The sequence below is a fragment of the Neovison vison genome, chromosome 13 (genome assembly GCF_020171115.1).
Source record: "Neovison vison isolate M4711 chromosome 13, ASM_NN_V1, whole genome shotgun sequence".
Lineage (NCBI taxonomy): Eukaryota > Metazoa > Chordata > Mammalia > Carnivora > Mustelidae > Neogale > Neogale vison.
This window is the reverse complement of record NC_058103.1, coordinates 134,807,867-134,832,586: the sequence shown is the minus strand read 5'-3', so window position 1 is coordinate 134,832,586 and position 24,720 is coordinate 134,807,867. Positions and strand designations below refer to the sequence as shown.

The window sequence follows — 24,720 nt, the reverse complement described above, 5'->3', positions numbered from 1 at the left end:
TCTGTTCACGATAATGGAGTCAGAATCAAATCCTCCAGAATTTGCCCTACCTCCTGAACTGTACTGACCTTCCTCAGCTCCGAGATCAGAACTAGCTCTACTTTGACTTTTATTTCTTTTGTTCTCCAAAAGCAGAGCAGTCCTTGCCTAACCTTGCTGAATTCCCTTTCCTGTGACCAACTGAAAAAATGTTATGGCAAGTCATGGCTTCCCTGTTTTCGTCACTGTCATACCAATGATTGACTCCTTCCTGGTTTGTCAGAATTAAAGTGAGAGTGACAGCCCTTTTCACAGCATCCCTCTGAGAGTAGAGCAAGTGAAGAGTGCTTTGTCTGTAAGTGTGGATGACCAGTTGCCTGTACCGCCCCCCCTCCATGCCATCTTCATCCCCAGTCAGTCATAGAGCCTCTGCCAGGCAAGGCCAGGACCCTCCTTGAGGGCCCCACTTGCATTCTTGATGTGGTTAGGATCTCCTGCCCCAGTTGCTCCTTCCCCCTCAAATGGTCTGGGATCTGGGTCCCCTGGTCCTCCAGCCCCCAGGAGATGAGATAACTGAGTACTTTTCCTTCCTGGATCAGTCGCACATTCTTTCTACCGGAGGATTTTTGCATTTGCTGTCAAATTCAAATCATGGGACCCAATCTGCCACCTGGTTCTTGTCACCATACTTCTTGAGTTAAAATTTCGAGTAACCTTTACTACCATATATTGGTGGCTCTCAGTGTGGTGTCTGGGCCAACATCATTGGAAAGCTTCTTAGGGATGCAGATTCTCAGGTCTCTCTATAGATCTTCTGAATCAGAAATTCTGGGGGAGTGGGCCTGGCTATCTGCAGGTTCATAAGATCCCAAGAGATCCTGGTACATTGGAACCACAGAATACACTATAAAAATAATCAACTGATCTCTGACTTACTTCTGACAAGCTCTGTGAGAATGGCGGGTCCTCAGGTCACCTTTTGTTCTCCTTGACAACTCACTGGTCAGGTGCAGCTGAATTTTTTTTTCCATCCCTGCTCTCAAGAGCTAATGGAAAGCTCTCTCCAAGTGGCCAGTTTGTGTTCCCTTCCCAGGAAGTGGATTAGGAGTCATGGAAGGGAAACCACTACTGAGTCGTGTGCTGGGTATGGGCCAGAGCACATTCATTACCTCCACGGGTCTAATTTCTGCTCCTCATGCCATCAGGAATTCCTCTTGGATATTATGTACTTATATTTCACCAAGCTCCTTCCTTCAGTGGTATTTAATTCCAAGTATAGGTTAGCAGGCAGAAGTGCTGGCAGGATCCAGCATTTGACATCCATCCACATCAAGTGTAACATTATTACTTACTCCCCACCATCTCTCCATCTCCAGCCTGCTTCATAATGAGCCATCTGGGCATGACACATCTGTGAAGCTTCTAGTCATGCACCAAGCCAGTAACCCAATCTTCGGGCTTGAATGACTCTGAAACCCTTTCATATAATCCCTTTTCCTACCCAAGTCCTACCTCCATTCTGCTGATAATATTATCTGAAGTTCACAAATACAGAGGTCAGAAACAGTCATGATGTCAGAAATGAACCACTTGAGATTTTTCTGCTATTTCAATTTCAATTTACCCCCAAATACATATAAATTATATAATCTTGTTCTAACAACAAGGGGAATGCTACCATATATTAGGACCTTCCCCCAATCTTTCATTACCTGGAAAATACCAGTATGGGTTATTTAAATTAGGTAGTTATACACTATTAAAAATGTGTGTGTGTGCAGTGTCTTAAGAAATGACGGATAACCCATAAAATGCTGGGGTCCAACAGCTGGCTGATGTTTATCATTAGTATAGTTTTGTAGCTGAGCAATGATGACGGTTTTGGCCAGCATTTCATCTAGTGCTTACTTGGGGTGGAGGAATTTATAGGCATTACTTCATCTAATTTTCTCAAGATTTCTATGAGAGAGGTTCTAATTTCCCAATTTATAGATGGCAAGATCAGGTAACCTGCCCATGTGTTTGCCTGTAGCTGGTGGTGGCACTGAGACAAGAACCCATGCCACAACTGACCAACCAGCCCATGATCTCAATAACTCTCACAGGAGGCTACCCCTGGCAACATGGAGAGACATTTCACTCTTTTTCTCAGGTACCAAGCCTAACAAACTGTGTGTCTTGATGCCTCTATACAACAGGGATATAATGTTTTTTTCTTTTCAAACTTAAAACAATTCTATTTAAATGAGGACCACAGTAAAGCATGGATTTCAGAAAGTTCTGCAGGAACTGATGCTGACAGAGTGAACAAGAAGGGTTCCTGGGAGCGGGTAGGGTTGAGTCAGAGTCAGGTTAAGGTTAAGTCAAGGTGGGCTTGGATAAAGACCATCCTGGGCTGTACTGAGCATGGGTGACTGATTTAACGAGAGGATAACTGAACACGCACCGGAGTCCCAAACCAGCCTCTGACTGCCACCCCTTTGTCAATGGAGCACTTGTCCAGATAGACATTTGTCTCCTGTTGGGTCAATGCTCATAGTGCTAGAATGAGACCTTATCTTCAACATAGCAGTGCTTGGCCATGGAGATTAGGACCTCAGCTGGTACTACATAATCCACTAATCCATTCCAGCAATTTACTAACCCTTAAGCTCTGGGCACTGCTGGTATTGGACAGAGAGCAGTACACCCAAGTTTTCCTTGCCCATACATGACACACTGCTCATGCTCTACAAATAGTTGCTGAATGAATGGCATATTGACAAGGTCCTTGCCTTTGTGGGGGGGGGAGAGAACAATAAAAAGAAGGGGAACAATAAACAAAGGAATACACAGGGCCATACAGATTATTTGACAGGAGTGACAGAGGTGTCCTGCCCACACCTGCCATTTGGCCCAGGTGAATTCACTGTTTGGCCACAGTGGACATATTACAGGTGTCAGTGTCCACAGTGTCAGTGTCCACAGTGGACATATTACAAGTTTGATCCCTGGTTGGGCAGGCTTAGCTTTCTGCCCAGAAAATCATAGACCTGGGCCACAGACGACCTGTTCAGTCCCTGTAGCTTGGGTCTGAGTGAGAGAGTGTGAGGTTCTCCCCCAGGCTCCTGGAGCCCGTCCCTGGCAAGCTGGGGATCAAGAGTGAGCTGTCTTGGTATTCACAGGACAGCACCCCTGCCAGCACCTCTCCCTGCCCCCCGCCCCCGGGGCAACACTCTGCACATACACAGGTCTCCTGGGAAGCCTCTTTTGTATTTGATCCTCGTGTCAGATGCCAAAGTCCTGAATTTAAATTTCTTTTCTAGCACGAGTCCAGATAATGTGAAGGACAAGCCAGAAAACTGACCAACGACAGGCCTTTCTCAACTTATGATGGAGTTAGGTCCTGACAGATGATCGAAAGTCAAAAATACCAAAGTTGAAAATGCATTTCACACACCAAACCTACTGAGCATCACAGCTTAGCCTCATCCACCTTAAACGCGCTCAGAATGTTCCCATTAGCTCATGCTTGGGCAAAATCTAACACAAAGCCTATTTTGTAATGAAGTGTTGAATGTCTCCAGTCATGTATTGATTACTATACTGAAAGTCAATAACAGAATAGTTGTACAGGTGTAGAATGGCTGAATGTGTATTCGTTCTTTATACTCACGACTGTGAGGCTCACCAAGAGCTGGGGCTTGGTGCCACTGCTGGGCACCACCAGAGAAGATCATCTCTTGTACCTATAGCTGTGGAGAGGATCAAACTTCTGGCTACATGATTTGCTTCCAGAGAAGGCAAACTTGATGGCTTCTTCTGCTTCCTGTCCCAAGCCGAAGTCCATTAAAATGCCGTCCACTGCCTTCTCTTGTCTCACTTCCAAGTATCTGTCTAAAGGTGCCCTAGTGAGAAAGGGTTCTTTTCCATGCCATGGTAGATGCAGGCTGTACTATTTTTTTTTTTTAATGGGAATGGTGTAGCAGGAAGAGTGCAAGATTTAAAGTAGGAAAATTTGGTTTGAGTTCTGCTTGCTACCGGTATGACCTTGGGTAAGTCACTTCTCCAAGTCTGCATCTGTAAAATGGGGTGACGACACCAATTTCTAGACTTCCCCTCCCTGCTTGCCTTACTGCTCACTGGTAGGAATGGATGGGACCACTCCTACCCTGCTTTGGATTTCTGCTACCTCCATAATTTACTTCTTATCAAGAAGAACACACAGTTCTCAGTTTTATGACTCTGCTTTCAGGTGTACAACAGAGTGACTTGACAAGTCTGTACATTACTCAGAGATCACCATATGTGCCATCACCATCTGTGACCACACGCCATTATGATGATATTATTGTGATGTACTTTTCATCTCCCTGACTTATTTCTTTTAAAACTGCAAGTTTGTACCTCTTAATCTCCTTTACAGATTTTCCCTATTCCCTTCCCCCCGTCACCGCTGGCAAAGACAGGTTTGTTCTTTGTATTTATGAGCCTGTTTCTATTTTATCATCTTTTTGCAAATGGATATGGAGGTTTTTTGTTTGTTTGTTTTTGCAGTGAGGACAATACTCGATTGGGGTGATGGCTGCACAACTCCTCGAGTATCACTAAAACTTTGTGTGAATTATATCTCAATAAAGCTGTTAGAAAAGATTCTCTGCTTTTACAATAAATTCATTTTCAGATATTCTTTTGAGAGGGAGAACAATTTCTCTGGGATTTACAGGAACACACTGAATTGTCCAGAGGGAAGGAAAAGGACAAGTGAATAGAGTTTAAGCAGCAGCTGATGAGCTCACTGGACTCAGACACATTTCAGCCCATCACACCTGATCCGGTTACACTCCAGGAACTGGCGCTTATGGCTGGTACAGTTTGGGGGTTAAAATAACCAGGAGAAGCCTGGGTTTGGTAACACACTGTACCACACCCATCACTAAAAGTTTGGAAAAAAAATGCTCATGCTTTGAGAATCGTACAATTGCTGATGCTGAAAGTTCATATCCAAGAGTAACATTCTCATCAGGCTGCCTTTCTTACTGGGACACAGGAATTTTCCAGTACAGTAGCCCTCCTGTTAATAGACTTGCCGGCTCTCACACTAGCTGGACAGTATTGACTGGATGGTTTTCCTTAGTCTCGCTTTGGTCATGACATCAGCATGTCCCTACCTGTTTGGGGGTGGAGGACGTCTGCTGTTTCCCCTGGCACGCTGTTGTGTTCCTTCTTGGGGTTTCCTCTGGGTGACTATGCCACACTGTGCAGAGCATGGGAGCCAAACCAGGCCAATCAGACCTTCTCTGAGAATCTAGATTCAAGTGGAGTCACTCCCGGAAGGGAGGCAGCTGGCTCCAAGATCCCCTCTCCAAGACATGCTTTTCAGCATCTCGTCAATATGGGGTGCTATTCCACATCCTTTCTATGTACTCTTAACTTTTTGGTATGTTTGTAGATTTCAGTTCCATTCCTTGGGACCAAAGAACCTTGATTCACACGTTTCTTGAGTCTAACTTCACTAGAGCCAAGGTCCAGTGTGTTTGAGAAGCTGGTGGTCTCACGTCACCTCTGCTAGATTTCTATGCTATTGCCGCAGGTGGGAGTCCCGTGGACACAAAAGCACCATTTGTAGCCATGTCATTAGCTAACTGGGTGGTCTTCTGCCTCCCATCATACTTGATCATCTCTTCAATGAGAGAAAGAGGTCTGAATACAGAGTGCACTTTTCTGGTAGAGGGGTAGGGTCACCCTGAGCAGGTCACCTTGCAGGGTGGCAGCAAGACACACAGTCTTACCTTAAGAGAATCATGAACCCCCATGGAAGGGAACACCAAAGCTGGGCTTGGAATGAAGGACACCCTGTCATGTATCATTGCTAATATCTGAACTGGCATTTGTGGCCTTGGCCAACAAGCAGCCTGAGCTACTGCAATTGTGAACCCTTTCCTTTGACATTTGGAGCTGTTCTGTAAGACCCTCTCAGGGAAGGTTCCAACCAGAATGGGGGAAAGGGCGAGATGTGACTTCACACTGCACTGACTCTTTCCACCCATTCTCCCTCCTGCTCCCGTGTGCGCCTGACACCTGCTTCCTAGAGGACTCTATAAACTCATTCTGACATAGGAGGTTAAAAAAAGGTAACATTTCTTCCCTCCCAGGGCAATGTCTTTGGCCTACCAAAGAAATCTTTCATTCCATTCCTTCCTTGACACAATGGCCCCTTAGCCCAACTATGCAGGCATTCAGAGCTGGAGGGCTAGCTTCCTTGGAACAGGAGAAGTTGGCATGCCTTCTAGCTAACCTTCCCTGCTCTCACAGAAAGCAAGAATAATGCTGTGCACCACAGGGCAAACATAAGCACTTGAGGTATTTGTAAAAAGATTAATTTTCAAAAGTGCAATGAGGCTGGGCAAAGACCAGGCATGCAGGCACAAAACATCACTTTAGATGGTTAGAAATATCCCAAGTTCCATGGTGCTGCCGCTTAACAGGTACCTCTTGAAAAGCTTATGGATCCGGCCTATGTGGGGCCCTTCTAGAAAGTTTCAGGTGGTTTTTTAGGGGGGAAAAGATGCAAAATGCCACTGGAAGGCAGTAGTTATTTAAGCTATTTAATACAAATGCTGGGGTATTTCCAGAGCATAGGCACTACTGAATCCAACAAGAATGATCCCGTCTTTGTATGAAGGAGTTCTGACCACAGCTTCTGCCTAGTTCTTTTTTGAAAATTTTTACATCTTTACGTTTTTACATCTATGTGTATGATGTAATGACTTGATATTTGCTTATATTGCAAAGTGTTCATGGCAGGAAATCTAGCTAGACGAGTCTAGCTAGAATTGTTTTTCTTGTGATGAGAATGTTTAAGATTTATTCTCTTAGCAACTCTAAAATATGTGATCTATTATGTATAAGAATAGTTATAATAACTACAATAGCTATAATAATGTGCCATCCTGTACATTAAAACCCTCAGGATCTGTTTTATAACCAGAAGTGCATACCTTTTGATTCCCTTACCCATTTCACCCACTCTGCCACCCCCTGCCTTCAGCAAGGACCAATGTGATCTCTGTATCTATGAACATGTTCTTTTTCACGTTCATTCTTGTTTTAGACTCCACATATAAATGAGATCATACAGCATCTGTCTTTCTCTGACTTATTTCCCTTAACATAACCTCAACATCCATCCATATTGTTGCAAATGGCAAGATTTCATTCTTCCTTATGGCTGAATAATATTCCATTGTGTGTGTATATACGTTTTTCTATATCTATTAACTTTTTTGTTATTCATTTGCCAGTGGAAACTTAGGTTTCCATATCTTGGTAAGTAATGCTGCAATGAGAAGTGAGCTGCATATATCTTTCTGAGTTAATGTTTTCATTTTCTTTGGACAAATACCTAGAAGTGAAATTGCTGGATCATATGGTACTTCTACTTTTAAAAATGAAATTGCTGGATCATATGGTACTTCCTTTTATGTTTTGTAGATGGGAATTTACATTCCCATCAACAGTACACGAGGGTCCCCTGTCCTCCACATCCTCGACAACACGTTATTTCTTGTCTTTTTGATAATAGCCATTCTAACAGGTGTGAGGTGACAGCTCATTGTGGTTTTGATTTGCCTTTTCCTGATTAATAGTGGGTGTTGAATATCTTTTAATGTGCTTATTGGTCATCTGTTTGTTTTTGGAAAAATGTCTACTCATCCTCTGCCCATTTTTAAAGAAGACTCTTTTCTTACTATTGAGTTGTAGGAGTTCTTTATATATTTTGGATATTAACCCCTTATCAGAGATACAGTTTGTAAATATCTTCTCCATTAAGTAGGCTGCCTCTTCATTTTTTGATGATTTCCTTCACTATGTGGAAGCTTTTCACTTTGATGTAGTTCTACTTATTTACTTTTGCTTTTGTTGCCTTTGCTTTTGGTGTCAAATACAAAAAATTAATCACCAAGCCTGATTGTACAGAGTTTACTTAGCCTATGTTCCCCCCCCCAGGAGATTTATGGTTTCAGATCTTACATTCAAGTCTTTACACCATTTTGAGTTCTTTTTTGTGTATGGTGTAAGATTGTGGCCTAGTTTCATTCTTTTGCATGTGGCTGTCCAGTTTTCCCAACACCATTTATTGAAGAGACTGTCCTTTCCCCATTGTATATTCTTGGCATCTCTGTCATAAATTAATTGACCAAATAATGTGTGGGTTTATTTTTGGGCTGTCTATTCCATTTCATTGATCTATATGTCTGTTTTTATGCTACTACCACACAGTTTTGATTACTATAGCTTTGTAATATAGTTTGAAAACAGGGAGTGTGATGTTTGAGTCTTCCTTCTCAAGATTGCTTTGGCTATTTGGGGCCTTTTGTGGTTCCAGACAAATTTTAGGGTTGTTTGTTCCAGTTTTGTGAAAAATGCCATTGGAATTTTGATAGGGATTGCATTCAAACTGTAGGTTGCTTTTGGTAGCATGAACATTTTAACAATATTAATAATCCATTGGCATGGCATATCTTTCCATTTATTTGTGTCTTCTTCACTGTCATAGTTCTCAGTATACAGGGCTTTCATCTCCTTGGTTAAATTTATTCCTAAGGATTTATCACTTTGATGCAATTATAAATGGGATTATCTTTAAAATTTTTTCTGGTAGTTATTAGTGTATAGAAATTCAAGACTTCTGTATACTAATTTTGTATCCTGCAGCTTTACTGAATTCATTTATTAGTTCAAGCAGGGTTTTTTGGTGGAGTCTTTAGGTTTTTCTATATATAGTATCATGTCGTCTGCAAACAGTGACAGTTTCAATTCCTTTTTTATCATTTAGATATCCTTTATTTTTTTTCTTGGCTATTGCTCTGGCTAGGATTTCCAGTATTATGTTGAATAAAAGTGGTGGGAGTGGGCATCATTTTTTTGTTCCTGATCTTAGAGGAAAAGCTTTCGGCTTTTTACCACTGAGTATGTCAAGTTTTATTTTAATTGTCTTAACAGTGTGTAAGGTTTGCTCGTTCTTACTGTGTGATGTTTCTGCTTCGGGGTTTGGGGAGAAAGTGCCATGGGTGAGGAGGAAGGGAGAGACAGGGCTCTTCTCAGAGTAGTATTTCACTGAGTTGGGTGAGTTGGGTGCCACCAGGAGAATGGGCAGGTCTGCATGTCTAGAAGGACCCTTGATGTAGGGATCTGTAGTCCTGGAGACTGCTTTCCCCTGTCAGTTTTTTTAAATGGAGCCCTTTCTCATCCCATCCAGTACTAGACTCTGTGAGGTAGATAGGATGGGAGGCTATTAGGCTAATGTTAAATTCTTTGGCTGCTTAAAATATTTGGAACATGATATTTGTCCATTGTTCAGATAATAAAAAGAAATAACCAAGTAAATAAAGAGATGGTACTACTAAATGGTAGTTATTCCCTTCATTTTATGGATGCACAAACCACTGCTCAGAGACATAGCTGGTGATCCCCAAGTTCCCCTGCCAGTGAAAGGCATGGATAGCACCAGTGTGTGGGGGTGGGGATTGCTGCCTCCTGATTGAAAATACTGCCTGCTTACTTGCATGGCTCTACTAAGTTGATGCTAGGGGGTGGCTTTACTGTGAGGTCAAAAGAATGATGGCTGGCATGGGGAAAAGGACTTTCAGCCTCATTTGCCAGTGTGTTGGGGAATGGCAGCTATGGGGGGACATGCTTTACTAGAAAGCTCTCCAGAATAAAGAGCATGGAGGACCCAGGAAAGCTTGGGAGACAGCCAAAGGGAAAGGTCAATTCAAAAGGGACCAATGGGAGGATGACTGAATGTACCCACCAAATTCTGTCCTAAGAATCCCAACCAGAGACTCAGGGAGAGATCTGGCATTTTGTAGTGGGAGAGGATGGACAAGAGCAATAGCCCATGCATGATAATAGTGGACATTAAATTAAGATCTGGTGATGCCTGCTTAGGAGGAGACACCTAAAACATTCCAGTCAAGGCTCCTGACTGTCCTTAGTTAGTTCCCCATGTTCTGAGATTCCTGGGCTCTGGCCTTCCAGCCTCTATACTCATGGAAACCTGCTGGAGGCCTCTGCTTAGAGTGCAAAGAGCCTGACCTTTTAAAAATGTGTACTTCTTTGTGTGTTTTGTTTTTTAACAGCCTTACTGAGATATAACTCTATACCATACAATTCAGCAATTCAATGGACTTTACCACAATCTAGATTATTCTTATTATGCCAAAAAGAAACTCCATACCTTTTAGCTATCAACCCCCAATTTCTTTTCCTCCCCTTCTCCTCAGAAAAGGTATCTATTCAGATCCCTTATTATTGAGTTATGTGTCATTTTATTATTGAGTTGTAATAGTTCTTTATATATGCTAGTTTTTATAAGATATATAAATCTATATAAAATATACATAAAATAGTTTTATATAAACTTTATATATGTTTCTTATCAGATAGATGATTTGAAAATATTTTCTTCCACTCCATGAGTTGTCTTTTCATTTTATTTTATTTTCATTTTTCTTGATATTTCAGGGTATCTCAGGACACAGTAGGAACCTTATTAGCACATAAGGTTTTAATTCTGATGAAACCCAATATATCTACCTTTTTGTTGTTGCTTGTACTTTTGCTGTCATATCTAAGAAACCATAAACATAATAAAGACTCTTTTCCCACTTTGTTCTAAGAATTTTATACATTTAGCTCTTTAGGTCTTTGATCATTGGGTTAATTTTCATACATGGTGTGAGGTAGGTGCCCAACTTTATTCTTCTACATGTGGACATAAAGTATCACAATTCCACTTGTTGAAAAGGCCATTCTTTCTTCACTGAATGCTCTTGGCCACATGTCAACAATCAACTGACAACAAATGTGAGGGTCTATTTCTGGACTTTCAATTATATCCTACTGTTCTATATGTCTGTCCTTATTGCAATACCTCACTATCTTGATTACTGTAGTTTTGTAGTACATTTTGAAGTTGAGAAGTATGAGTCTTCCAACTTTGTTCCTCTTTTTGAAGACTGTCGTAACTATGCAGGGCCCTTTGCAATTCCATTTGAATTTTAGGATCAGCTTATCCATTTGTGCAATAAAGAGAGATGGGATTTTTATAGAAACTGCATTGAACCTGTAGGTCAATCTGTGCAATATTTCCACCTTTACATTAAGTCTTCCAAACCACGAGCATGGTACATCTTTCCATTGATTGAAGTATTCTTTAATTTCTTTAAACAAAGTTTTGTAGTTTCAGAGTATGAGTTTTGTACTTCTTTTGTTAAATTTATTCCTAAGTATTTTATTTTTTTGACGCTACTGTAAACAGCATTTAAAAAAAAAAAAACTTCATTTCTTGGGGCCCCTGGGTAGCTTGGAGGGTTAAAGCCTCTGCCTTCGGCTCAGGTCGTGGTCCCAAGGTCCTGTGATTGAGCCCTGCATCGGGCTCTCTCCTTGGTGGGGAGCCTGCTTCCTCCTCTCTCTCTCTGCCTGCCTCTCTGCCTACTTGTGATCTCTCTCTGTCGAATGAATAAATAGATAAAATCTTAAAAAAAAACCAAAAAACAAACTTCATTTCTGGTTTGTTCATCACCGCTGAATAGAAATACATTTGATTTTAGTTTATTGGTCTTATATCTTGCAACCTTACTGAATTTATTAGTTCTAATATTTTTCTAGTGGATTCCTTAGAATTTTCTATGTTCAAGATCATGCCGGCTGTAAATAGAGATAGTTTTACTTCCTCACTTCCAGCCTGGGTGTCTTTTATTTCATTTTCTTGCCTAAATGTCCTGGTTAGAACCTGTAGCACAATTTCGAATAGAAGGGCAAGAACAGATATTATGTCTTATTTTTGTTCTTAGGAGAAAAGCATCTAGTCTTTCACCATTAAGTATGACATTAGTTGTCAATTTTTTGTAGATACCCTTTATCAGTTTGAGGAAATTCTCTTCCAGTTCTAGTTTGTTGAGTGTTTTTATGAGGAAAGCATCTTGGATTTTGTCAGTCTTTTTCTGCATCCATTGAGATCATCATGTTGTTTTAAAAAAATTATTTCATTGATATAATGTATTACATTTACTGATTTTCAAATGATAAACAACTGCATCCCCGGGATAAGTCCCACTTGGTCATGGTATATAATCCTTTTTTTATGTTGCTGGATACAGTTTGCTTGTATTTTGTTGAAGATTTACCAACAGTACTCCTAAGAAGTATTCATTTGTAGTATCCCTTTCTTATGATGTCTTTGGTTTTACTATGTGGATAATACTGACTTCATAGAATGAGTTGGAAAGTGTTCCCTCCTCTTCTATTTTTTGGAAGAGTTTAGGAAGCGTTGGTGTTAATTCTGCTTTAGATATTTGGTAGAATTTGCAAGTGAAGCCTTCTGGTTCTGGGTTTTTCTTTCGGGGAAGCTTTTTGATTAGTAATTTAACCTATTTACTTGTTATAGGTCTACTCAGATTTTCTATTTCTTCTTTATTCAATTTTGGTAGTTTGCATCTTTCTAGGAGTTTGTCCATTTTATGCTAATTATTGAATTTATTGGTATACAACTGTTTGTAATATTCCTTTACAACCTCTTTCATTTCTAATTTAGGTAATTTAAGTCTTGTCCCATTTTTTCTTGGTCTAGCTAAATGTCATTTTTTTTTTTGTTGTTCTCTTCATATAATCACTATTTGGTTTCACTGATTTTTCTTCATTGTTTTCCTATTCTCTGTTTTAAATATCCCCCTAAGCTATAAAATTTCCCCTAAGGACTGCTTTGGATGCATGGCCTAACTTTGGTATGTTAAGTCCTCATTTCATTCTCTTACAATTTCTTTTTGATCCAATTGTTATTTAGGAAGTTTTGTGGGGTTTTACTTTTTTTTGTAAGTTTCATGCATTGTGAGTGTCCAAAATTTGTTGTTGATTTCTAATTTTATATACTTTGCATTATTTCAGTCCTTTTACATTCACTGAGGTACATTTAATGGCTTAGATGATGGTCCATCCTGGGGAATGTTTCACAGGCACGTAAGAAGAATGTATATTCTGTTCTCATTGGGTAGAGTGCTCTATAGCTATCTTGTAGATCCAGTAGATTTATAGTGTTGTTCCAGTCTAACATTTCCTTGTTGATCTTTCTAGTTTTAAAGATCTATTATTAAATCAGGGCGTTAAATTCTCTATTATGGCTGAATTACTTTTCTCTTCATACTGTATATTTTAAGGTTCTGTTATTAGGTACATACATGTTTATAATTGTTATTTCTTTGATGGACTGCCCTATTATCATTATTAAATATTACTTTTTATCTCTAGCAATTTTTTTGTTGTTTTAAAATAATTTTGTCTGGTATTTGTATAGATAACCCTGATTTTTTATGGTTTCTCTTTGCATGAAATATCTTCTTCTATCCTTTTACTTTTGAATGTCTTTTTTTTTTTTTAATAGAGTGAGAGAGGACACATGCACACATACACATGTGAGCAGGGGTGGGGAGGGGCAGAGGGTGAGGGAGAGAGTATCTTAAGAAAGCCCAATGTAGGGCTTGATCTCAAGACAATATCAAGAGTCAAATGCTTAACCAACTGAGCCACCTAGGCACCCCAGGAATTTGAGTGTTTTGTATATAAATGTATATAAATGTGCACCTGTAAGGAGAAAAGAATAATACTTTCCTAGGCAAAATCACTCCTATCTATTCATACCTGTAAGAGAGCCAGCCAGCATAGGACTCTGCCAGCAGTGGCCTTCATTAGCCCCCAGGGGGAATGGGCTAATTTTCTGGAATGCTGCCACCAAACATACTCCAAGCTCAGTTCTGAAATATCCCCAGAAATTTTACAAGTCAGAAATACTTCATTGTATACCCCCACTACAGAGCCACTCCTTCTTGGTCTGATTTTTTTTTTTTTTCTTCTGATGGATCACTATGATTTTAGTTGTGTTTACTTTTATTCCTCAGACTGAGTTTCAACTTTTCCATTTACCTTTCATTTTTTGTAATTTTGACACAAAAATCAAATGTGAACACTGAGTGCTCAATGTTTTTACATTTTATGACTCAGAAAAGTGAGCAAGAGGGAAGGCTTTTTTTTTTTTTTTTTTTTAAAGATTTTATCTATTTGACAGTGAGAGACATAGTGGGAGAGGGAACACAAGCAGTCAGGGTGGCAGAGGGAGAAGCAGGCTTCCCTTTGAGCAGGGAGCCCAATGTGGGCCTCAATCCCAGGACCCTGGGATCACTACCTGAGCCGAAGCAGACACTTAATGGCTGAGCCACCCAGGCACCCCGAGGGAAGGGCCTCTTAATGGACCCCTGGGTCTATACGCAAAGTCTTGTTGAGTGTTGGGGGTCGGGGGAGATGTTCAAATGACTGAAGGGTTAGTATGGCAGCAAAGGGCAGCAAACAGAATTATCAAATGCAAATCAACACTCTGAAATGCTTTCTCTTCCTCCATCTTCTCTTTCTCTTTCTCCATCTCCATCCAAGTTAGGAATGTTTCCTAACTTAAGTAACTAAAGGCTTCAAAACTTTACTATTAAATTTAAATATAAGTGAAGTTCTGGCATTTAAGTAGTATTGGAAGAAAGATTTCGGATCCAACTGAACTTCTCCTCACCATTCCTCTACCATGGATAAGGGATGTAATATACCAATAATGCTATTCATCAGCTTCCCCTTCCTAGGCACTGCTTCTTTACTTCACATGGCTTGTGGGGTGCCCCCATCCCAGACCCATATGCCCAAGTGTCTGAAGAGTGGGCCAAGCCTGAAAGAGTGGCGCCCCACTCTGGAGATCCCCAGTCTATCACTGTTGACCTGGAGGAACATACAGCCTCGGGCCTCACCCTCCTGTCCATGGGAGCAGTCCTGCTTTGTGGCTCCCGTTTTGCCCCAGGAGGCAGGTGGTGGCAAAGGTGGCTTCCTCCAGCTTCTCCCATCTAGGGCATGGGAGATGGGTATGGCTATCAGATTTACCTATTTTATTTTCAAGGAAAGCAGGAAACTGGAAAGCTTTAGGTTTTTGACTAGATAGAAATGGATTAAATAATGGTATCTTTTCAGATTTTGGCTCTACCTGAAGATCTACATGGTCTAAATTTCATTCTTAAGTCATGAACTCACACATATACACACACATAACATACTTTCATAAAAACATGAGGGATTCCATTCCATTCTAACTAAAACAAGGCACACCTGGTTAAGAAATGAGCAAAGAGGACAGATTTAAAATCAAATACACTTCCCTGCAGATGACTATTCAACTCAATTGGCAGTACAATATTAAATATTCTTTTCTGAATCACTCTAATCCATTGTACAGTACAGTATGTGCTACCTGGGAAGGAGTTCAAATCATAGATCCTATGGGAAACATCTAATAGCTTGGAATGGCCTTTTCAAAGTGGCCAACAAGCTCTAAGAGACTGCAAGAATATTAAATCTGGGGTAGCATGAGCTATGTGTTCCAGAATGAGCCCATCTCCTTGTCATACCCCACCCTCGTTGCTCCAGCACTATCGGGGCCTGGGTCTGAAGGACCTGGCACGCAGCATTACTCTTTGGATGCCGAATGATGGTAGGGCCTCTTCCCTGCAGACTGTGGTCAGCAAGGTGAAGACTGCTGGCCACAGTCATAACAGCTGAGTGGATCTGTGATTTCTGCCTTTCCTGCCAATGTCGGGGGCCAGGTTTGCCGATGTGTTTGTATTGGTGTGCAAGATGCTGGAGAGAGGCCATCTGCCTTGTGTGTCAGATTCCAGATTCCATATGGTTATGGCAGGGTTTGGGAGAAATATCCACAGAGCTAGGGGCAGGATTAGAATAAAGAGGTGCTAATGGTGTGCCGTTGGGAAGGTAAGGGAAACTGTCGGGAACTCGATGGAAAAAGAGGGTTGAAGAAAATTAAAAGGAGATCAGGAGAAATAAAGAAAAATATAAGGGAAAAGACAAGCATTGCTGTTGTTTTAAAGGTCAAAGAGTAATAATAATATAGAAAGGCTCTTTCGCCTTGCCAGATTCAACAGCAAGTTGCATTTTGGCTTCTTCAATAAAATTTACACCATTGGGTTCTCGGGCTCTCCTTCCAGTTTCCAGGCTCTGTCTTCCAGGCATGCCCACCCCACCTGAAACAGCCATTTCTCCTCCGGACCCTTCACATCTCCACACCCACCCCTTTTATCAAAGTTCAGCTCTTTACTCATAGACGAAATCTGATTACTTAGCAGTAATTTTCTAAGCCACTCTCCACTTTTCTTCACCTACCAGCCTAAGTCCATATTAATAGATGTTTTGAAGAAAGACTCAGGTCAACTAGATCACACTCTGTAATAATTCAATTTTTATTGTCCAAATGTGTGTGTGTGTGTGTGTAAACATGTATGCATATATGTATCTTCACATAACATATGCATATATATTGTGTGTGTATATGTGTATATATTATACATGTGTGTGTGCTTCTGCATGTTTAAATATAAATAAATACAACTAAGACTAGCAGGAGTTTTAAAATCTCTCAGATCACACATTTCTTTCAGCCGAACAATAAATACTCTTTGATGAGCCATGATACTTCATTCTTACGTGGGGCTCTTTCAAATGGGTTCTTCAAGACAGTATGAAGTCAGATGGTTCAAAATAAACAACTAAATAACCAGCAAATGAAACCAAACCAGAGGAGGCAGTGAAGCATTTCTTGTCTAGACTCTGAGACAAATTTCAGGTGCCATCTTCTATCAATTTCATTTTGTCTTTCGCCTTGGGAAATTCCACTCATTCTTTAAGTCTGATTCGTGTGATTTTATGGAGTCAGGAAGGGAATGGAAGGAAGAGGGTCAGGAAGGAAAAACAGTTGACCCAGAAAGGTAGGTCGGAAAGGGAGGGAGAGAGAAAGTTGGTATTTATCAAGTTCCATGACAGTGAAGACCTTGTGTGTATTTCTCACCTCAAAATACCTTGGTACCTCAAACAGGGCCTGGTGATGGGAAGGTGCTTGACAGGTGCATGTTGGATGAAGGAAATTCCCAATGTTGTACTGAAGGCTCAGGGACATGCTGACTGCTTTAGAAAAGGGCACTGAACAACTGGGCACTGCAGAGTAACCCAGTATAATGACATGTCCTTCTTTGTATAACAAGAAAATGTATTTCCCGAGGTTGTACCTTCAGAGCTTGGACTTGTATTGAGGTTGTGATTCCAACATGTCAGAGGGCAAGGCAAGGGTAAGTAATAATCTAAGGCAGGGCTGGCAAAGTCTGGGCCAAGTCTGGCCTGCAGACTGTTTTTGCATAAACCAGGAGTTAAAAATGGTTTTTACATTTTTAAAAGGGTTATAAACAAAACAAAGAAAACCAGACATCAGAAACCATATGTGGCCTATAAAACCACAAAAATACTTATTATCTAGGCCTTTACAGAAAAAGTTTGCTGACCCTTATTCTAAGGAGATACTAAGCATGTGCTTCTGAACTTACTTTTAGTCCAAAGTGGGTGTGGCTTAAACCTGTGTTCAACCAGGGCAAGACTGCAGGCCTGTGGTCTCTCAGAATGTTCTGTGAGTGATCTGGAGCCACACCTACCCCTTCTCCCTCTACATACACACTCCATTATGCTTCATCCAAGCTTACAGCAGCTCTGTAGCACTGTTTTAAAGGGTGCATACCTTTGTTAATGCATGCTGTGTGATGTGACTTTTTTTTTTCAATTTATTTATTTTCAGAAAAACAGTATTCATTATTTTTTCACCACACCCAGTGCTCCACGCAAGCCGTGCCCTCTATAATACCCACCACCTGGTACCCCAACCTCCCACCCCCCTACCACTTCAAACCCCTCAGATTGTTTTTCAGAGTCCATAGTCTCTCATGGTTCACCTCCCCTTCCAATTTACCCAAATTCCCTTCTCCTCTCTAATGCCCCTTGTCCTCCATGCTATTTGTTATGCTTTGTTATATGACTTCTTTGTATGTGTTTTCCTACAAGGTTTTCTGTGTAGTTTTACAGTACAGTGAAGGCCCCTCCTGGAGTATCTGTGTGTGGCAAAAATCATAAAGGTGTTGCTTTGGCCTATTGGTGTGATGATGAGAGACTTTGACATGGAGTTTTGAATTCCCCTGGAATCTAGTGGAAATACTCAAGAAGTGACATAATTACCTATCTTCTGTCTTTCACTAAACCTGGTTTGGTCATTGTCTCTTGATTATTTTCTGCTTTATTTTTCTCCTCTTCCTCTTCTCTCACTCTAATTACACTTATATCAGTATGCCTGATGTTATCCCACAGATCACTGAGTCTTGGTCATTGTCAACAATCTTTTCTTCCTGTTTTTCCAGACTGGAGAATTTCTATTCTTCCACCTCCAAGTTTATTCTTTTTTTCATCATCTGCTGTTAGGCCCATCAAAGAGTTTTTTTTTTAAGTTTCAGATACTGTGTTTCTTGGTCCTAAAGTTTGGTTCATTTTCAGAGTGTCTCTTTTTGTGCTTAGATTTCCTAGGGGTTTGTTGATTGTGACTATATTTTTTCTTATGTCTTTGAGCATAATAGTTGCTTCGAAATTCTTGTTTGCTAATCTCAACATATGTGTCATCTTGGATTCCATTTCCATTAATGTATGGACAACATTTTTCTGTTTTTTTTTTTCTATGTCTGGTAATTTTGGAGTGTATTCTGAACATTGTGAATGCTTTTTTAATCTACATCACTTCCATTCAACAGAATTAAGACATGAGCTATATATGTAATTTTAATTTTCTACTACCATATTAAAATGTAAAAAGAAACCAGTGAATTTAATTGTAATAATGTGTTACATTTTACCCAATGTGTCCAAGGCATAATTATTTCAACATGTACTAAAAATTACTAAGATATTTTATAATCTCTTTCCATACTAAATCTTTAAAATCAGGTGTAAATTTTTACTTTTATAGCACATCTCAATTTGGACTAGCTGGTGGCTACCAAATACAGTATGTGATCAGCACAGTTAAGAGTATCCTTGTGAAGAATATTGAGGGTTGGTCCAATAAAAGCATCCCCATCATTATGGAAAGCAGACAGTCCCTGAAGTCCTTGTAAGCTTTATTCCTTGGTCCATTCCTTGGGCCTACTGTGATATGAAGGAGGGCAGAATGCACTAGGCTACTCTTCCTCATCACATCTGTGTCTCAATTCAGTCAGAGAAACTCTGATTTCATGTTTTATGTTACTTGGCTTATATGCATAATTTAAGAAATCTCTGGGCACTAAAGTAGTTTGAAATCATAAATGATCTTAAAATGTGATTACTGACTGGTTCCCTAAGATCTTTCTTGCTCAGTCATGCCCTTGAGCCCATGCTGACCCCCCCTCTTCTAGGTTCACATATCCTACTTTCTAGTATGTCACAGAGCTGAGCTGTCTCTGTGGCCTGTCTGATCTTTGGGTTGTCATAGTGGCAAGGTCTTCCTTCTTTGCCCCTGGGTGTGTGTGTGGTTGATTCATTCATCAACTGAGGAGTCTGTGGGGTGGTTGCTCATAGCTAGATGCTTGAGAAGACTTCCCAAAGTGAGTTGTTCCTCACGACCTTCAGGGTTAGGGTAGGATGTCTTTCTTTGTTTAAAGTGAAGTATAATTAATATACAGCATTATATTACTTTTACATGTACAACATAATGATTCAATAATTTAATACATTACTCAGTGCTCCCCATAAGTATACTCATCATCTGTCAGCAGACAATACTGCCACCATCTTACTATATTCCCTATGCTGTCTCTTTCATTTCCATTCATTACTTATTTTGTAACTGGAAGTTCATACCTCTTAATCCCCTTCACCCACCCTCCCATCCACCTTCATTCTTGATTTGCTAAGGACCACACACCACCAATGAAATAAGTCTCACCTCTTGCTTTCCCGCCTATCTTCCCTCTCCCACTTGCACACTTGACCAGTTTGACAAGGGGATGGTACGAAAACCCCATGCTTTGTGAAACTTCTGCACCAGGCAAGAAGCCCAAGTTGAGTTTACAAAACTGCCATGTCAAAAGTCCAGATTCTTTACAGAAAAAAAAAACATGCACAGAACCACCAAGCAAAAGCCATACACCTCAACCCAGAGCAGAATGGGAGGCCAGGGGTGCTATTACACACTCTACTAATCACAGTACAATGCAATGTCTCACTGAAATGGCCAGAAATAAAAGCTTAACTGACAAGCACATTTCACACAATTCATCTCAGTTGACAGCCTCAGAAAATTCACTTCAGAGCACATGAAGTATCATGGCCATGGAATCCATCAGAACTTCGGACAGATTCCAAACAACGAACACCAAGATCCACACTCACTGGTGTTAGTTTCAGCTGCCGAAACAAACCCATCACAAACACTAACCTGTGTGACTCACTCATGGGTACTCAGACTCTGCGATTTCCTTTTCTCCTAAGACAAACTAACTTGGGGGAGCCGACATGTATCAGCTGAGAGTATGTGATGATTTTTTTCTCCATGAGATGTTCTAGGGTCGTGCTAAAAAATGCCTTCTAGCTAGGATTATACATTTTTTTCAGAGTCCTGGCTTCATAGCCAGCTAATCAGTATTTCAAGCAAGCAAAAATCACTGAGCAGCAACAATAGTACATGGTACAGAGAGGTACTGTGGGATCAACTGTCTATCACTGCCCCGCCCCGCATGCTGGGTGTTTTTGCCCTGAGCCTGGAGGGTCCAAGCATGAGAACACAGCTCCTTACCGTGACTGGCACGGATGTGAGTTGCACCTTCGGACCTGAGGCTCTGGACGGCTTGCTTGAGGACAGTCACTGTCATTCACCAGAGTTGTGGTCTTATTAATAATCCGTGTGCAGGACACGATGGTTCTGCGTTCCCCTGGAAACCAAACCACAGGGACCTGAGCACAGTGGCTTTCCCACCTGGAAAGGCCATACATGCATGCAGATAGAGGAGCATTTGGGTGCATCTTTTGATCAGTTTGTCAGTGAAGTGACTGTTATCATGCTTTTTTGGTTGTCAGAGAAAGAACCATAATATTAGGGATGAGGGTGTGTATGACATAGCAGGGGCAGTATGGGGCAGGAAGAAGATTCTAGAACAGGACTGGAAAAAGGTGACACCGCAGATTAGCTATGTTTTCGGACAGCCCAGGATCCACAGAGGCCAAAGTTCTAATTTGGGACTTTAATGTCCAACAAAGATTGCCAATCTCTTTATCTGTTCTTTTGATATTTAAAGTCTACAGAGGCCTGGTCTTGATTACACATTTGTACATTAGTCCTTACCAGAAATCATAGCTACCTATTGGAGAATCCCTCCAGAACTGCTGGACAGCAGTGACAACAGGGAGGCTGGTCTGAAGGACACACAGATCTGTCTCCTCCACGTGGGCAGTCTAGAGCTAGTCTGAGAATTTGTTTAGCTGGCCAACGGCTACATGTCCTCGGCATCACCTGCATTTGGGGACGTCATTAACTGGTTACCCCAGATGGGGGTAGCCATTCCCTGGGTTTCCCCAAAGCATCCTACACATGGCTTGGCCATGGCTTTGCCAGGGAGAAGGATGAATGGGAGCTAGGAGGGTAGCTTCAAGAGCCAGGTTGTCTGGGCTCAAACTTGTCTCCATCACTGGCATAATGATCACAGGATCAACAGCTAGCCGCCATGATTCTGTGCCTCAGTTTCCTCACCAGGCTGGTCCACTTAACCTTCCTGTGCCTTAGGGTGCTTCAGGGACAGTTAAAACTAACTGATACACAGAGTGTGTTTAGAACAGAGCCCAGTCAGGGTTAGCACTCATGTTAGTTACCTTCTACTTTTATGATTATTTGGGGAGTGTAGCAATATAAGAATAAGAGGATGTCAGGCACAACTCTTTGGACCCCAGATTCCTCACTCAATCTGCCTCCTGCAGAATCCTGAACAATACCATCAGCTCTGACTGCCTGCAGCAGCAGCCTTGCATGAGCATAAGCAGCACGGGGCTACCTCAAGCCACGGTTCAACTCTGATTGCAGGTCTGACAATGGTGAGTCATCAGTTGTCACTGGACAATCTGGAAGTCACTGGTGTCCCACAGGAATGCCGCTGGGCTGACAGTGACAGAAGGAGAACAGCACTCTCCGGCCCTCCAGCCAAAGGGAGCCTGCTAACTGCTCTGTCTGGGACATGCTTAGTTTGTAAGTTGTCCAGGAGGAAAAGTCTGGCAGTCAGGGATATGGGAGGTGCTGCCTTTGGAGGCTGGAGGGCCATGGGCACAGGGGGACAGCTGAGGGACAGGGACAAGGACAGGGGTGACAGAGGATCCTGGGGCTGTGCTGACTGCCAGGGATGCCTGAGGAACAGGCTAAGAACAAGCAGCGAGGACAGTGAGCCAAGATGTGCAGGAAAGGGAGGGAATTCACAGCTGACTCCAGCAGAGTCTGATGGCCCAATGGCTTTATAGCTGTAATTCTTACCCAAGAAAAATGGGACAAGTCACTTAAATCAAAAACGATCCTTTACATACTCTACATACTGGTATCTGACAAACATCATCTAGGTGGTCAGCGACCATGCAGGAATGGGTATTGATGGGGCCAAGTCACTCTCTGGGTTGGCATTCCAGAGTCCAGGTGAACCTTCCATCCTAACTCTGTGCCCATCAAAACCCACCCACTCTGTGTCTCACCTCCTGAGAACTGGCCATATATCCTGTCAGGGTGACAAAATACAAAAGGGCTTCTAGCTAATTGTTGTGAATGGCTTCCTCCTGTGCTCCCTAAACCTCCCAGTAATGAAGACAGTGCCTTTGCTGATACTGATTTTTAGCATGGTGGTCTCATCCCTGCAGTGGGCATAGGGGTGGATCCCTCTGTTTTAGAGACGAGGAAATTTTAGCATAGAGGGGGTAAGTCATTGGCTAAAACATGGCGGCATGCTTGGAATGTCTCCCTGGACTCGTGGGGCCCTTCCTTTCTACTGTGTCCTATAGTGGGGTACCTGTGGCAAAGAGGAAAGAGTATTTGGGGGCAAAACATCTGGGGGGCCCTCCACCAAACAGTAACAGGTGGAGGTCTGTTCTGTTCATCCCCAGGGTCACTCACCTGTCATACTTGCAATGGACCTGTACAGGGGCTAAACCTCCACTCAGGGCAGAGGTCGAGGGCCCTGTACCACAGGCAGAGCAGCTGTGTGGGCGCAGGAGTGTGGAGGACTGAGGGAGTGTTTTGCAGAGAGAACTGCAGTGGGGCGTGGGTAAGTTCCTGCGGAAAGAGGTGACATGGCCAGCCTTTCCCACACCCTGCACACCGGTCACAGAGTGCCCTGGGTTCACGCCCTCCTCTGGCAAGACCCCACACCTGACCCAACAGGCCCATGACCCCGGTGGCTCACCTCCTCCGCATTGCACACTGCACCCTTCCCAGCCGCTGTGGGTCCAGAGGAACAAAGAGTCCTGGGGTTTCTCGGGTTCACTCTGATTTTCTGCAGTGTAGTTGACAGGAACGGTGTACTCATAATGGATTCCATAATTTTGGTCATGAAATAACAGCACCTGGATCAGCAGCAAAGATCAAAGGCCATTTTGAAATGGAGCAGAAGTCTACAAGCTTGCAGAATTGGTGAACGAAGCCACACTGTGGCCAGCTCTCTCTACCAGAGTAAGCAGGTCTTTTCTGGGTTTCAAGACTGGTTCAGTCTAGGGGCGCTCCCTTATTTCGGACTCAGGTTCCTCAGAAACTCAACTGGGGCAGTAGGGTATGTGGACCCTCAGCAGGGAGCCCTGCGCTCTCCTGCTGGGGAGAGAACCCATTTCGACAAGGACTTTGGAGGAGCACATTTGTGGGTTCTCACAGGGAGAGCTGCTCTATGCAGACGAAGAACCTGTTCCCGCATACTCAGCCACGAAGCTGCCCTTGCAGGCAAGAGAGACACAAATATGTGGTTTTGACCTAAAACAGGCATCTGAACAGGGAGGGTTACTCTCGTCCTTTGAAAATGAACATCAGTTTTCCGTCCCCCAGCATCAGCCATTGCTGCATGTAAGGCAGGCTTAACGGCAAACACAGCCCCACAACAAAGGAACCTTGGGGACTTCTGCGGAGGAGTCCAGGGGTGACTGAGCCTTCTTGCCGCCATGGGAGCTAGGACGGTGATGCCCACAGGGTGGCAGGGGCCTGGCTCAAGGCCTAAAGCTGAGAGTGAGGGGGTGGGGAGCCATCCTGCAGCCTGGGGTGCTTGGGTCTGAAATCCTGGCGAGTGGGCAGATGGATGGCCTGCCCTGTTTGGCCCTGTCAGAGTGTGGCTGGAGGTGACGGGTTGTCAGGCTAGACTTGGGACCAGTGGGCATTCCTGGGTCAAGGCAGCTATCCAGTTTACTTTGAGGCCTGGAAGAGTGTGCTCCACCTGCCTTGACCTGGGGAGGTCCCCCTGCTGCCCCTGAGAATCTCCCAGCCCTCTAAAGGGCTTGAGTTGCAGGGTAGGGGTGAGGTGCTAAGGGCAGCCTGAACCGCATAAACATCCACTTCTCCAAGGAACAGGCTTGCAGTGATACACTTGGAAAAATGCCTCCAGTTTAAAAAAAAAAAACAAAAAAACCCTCCTTAAAATATTTTTATTATCTCAGTATGGGAATAGGACTGGTGAATCAAGAATCCATATGAAACCAATTTCATGCAATTTTGCAGCCATGTATAATTTGTGTGTGTGAGTGTGTAATTGGTTTCAAATGCAGGTCCCTGTGACTCTGTGGGGGCTCCTGACCCCGCAAGCCATGTACACA

At 42.4% G+C, this 24,720-nt stretch overlaps 1 protein-coding gene across 1 annotated transcript in view; it reads right to left on the bottom strand.

Annotated features, from left to right (window-relative positions):
- Positions 1 to 24,720, bottom strand: part of ADAMTS17 (ADAM metallopeptidase with thrombospondin type 1 motif 17) — a 271,748-nt gene that overhangs the window by 44,657 nt on the left and 202,371 nt on the right. Inside the window, exons 15-16 of the mRNA XM_044230904.1 lie at positions 23,334 to 23,493; positions 20,699 to 20,834 (exon numbers count right to left, since the gene is read on the bottom strand). Coding sequence (XP_044086839.1) covers positions 20,699 to 20,834; positions 23,334 to 23,493 — 296 coding nt within the window. The remainder of the gene's footprint in view (positions 1 to 20,698; positions 20,835 to 23,333; positions 23,494 to 24,720) is intronic.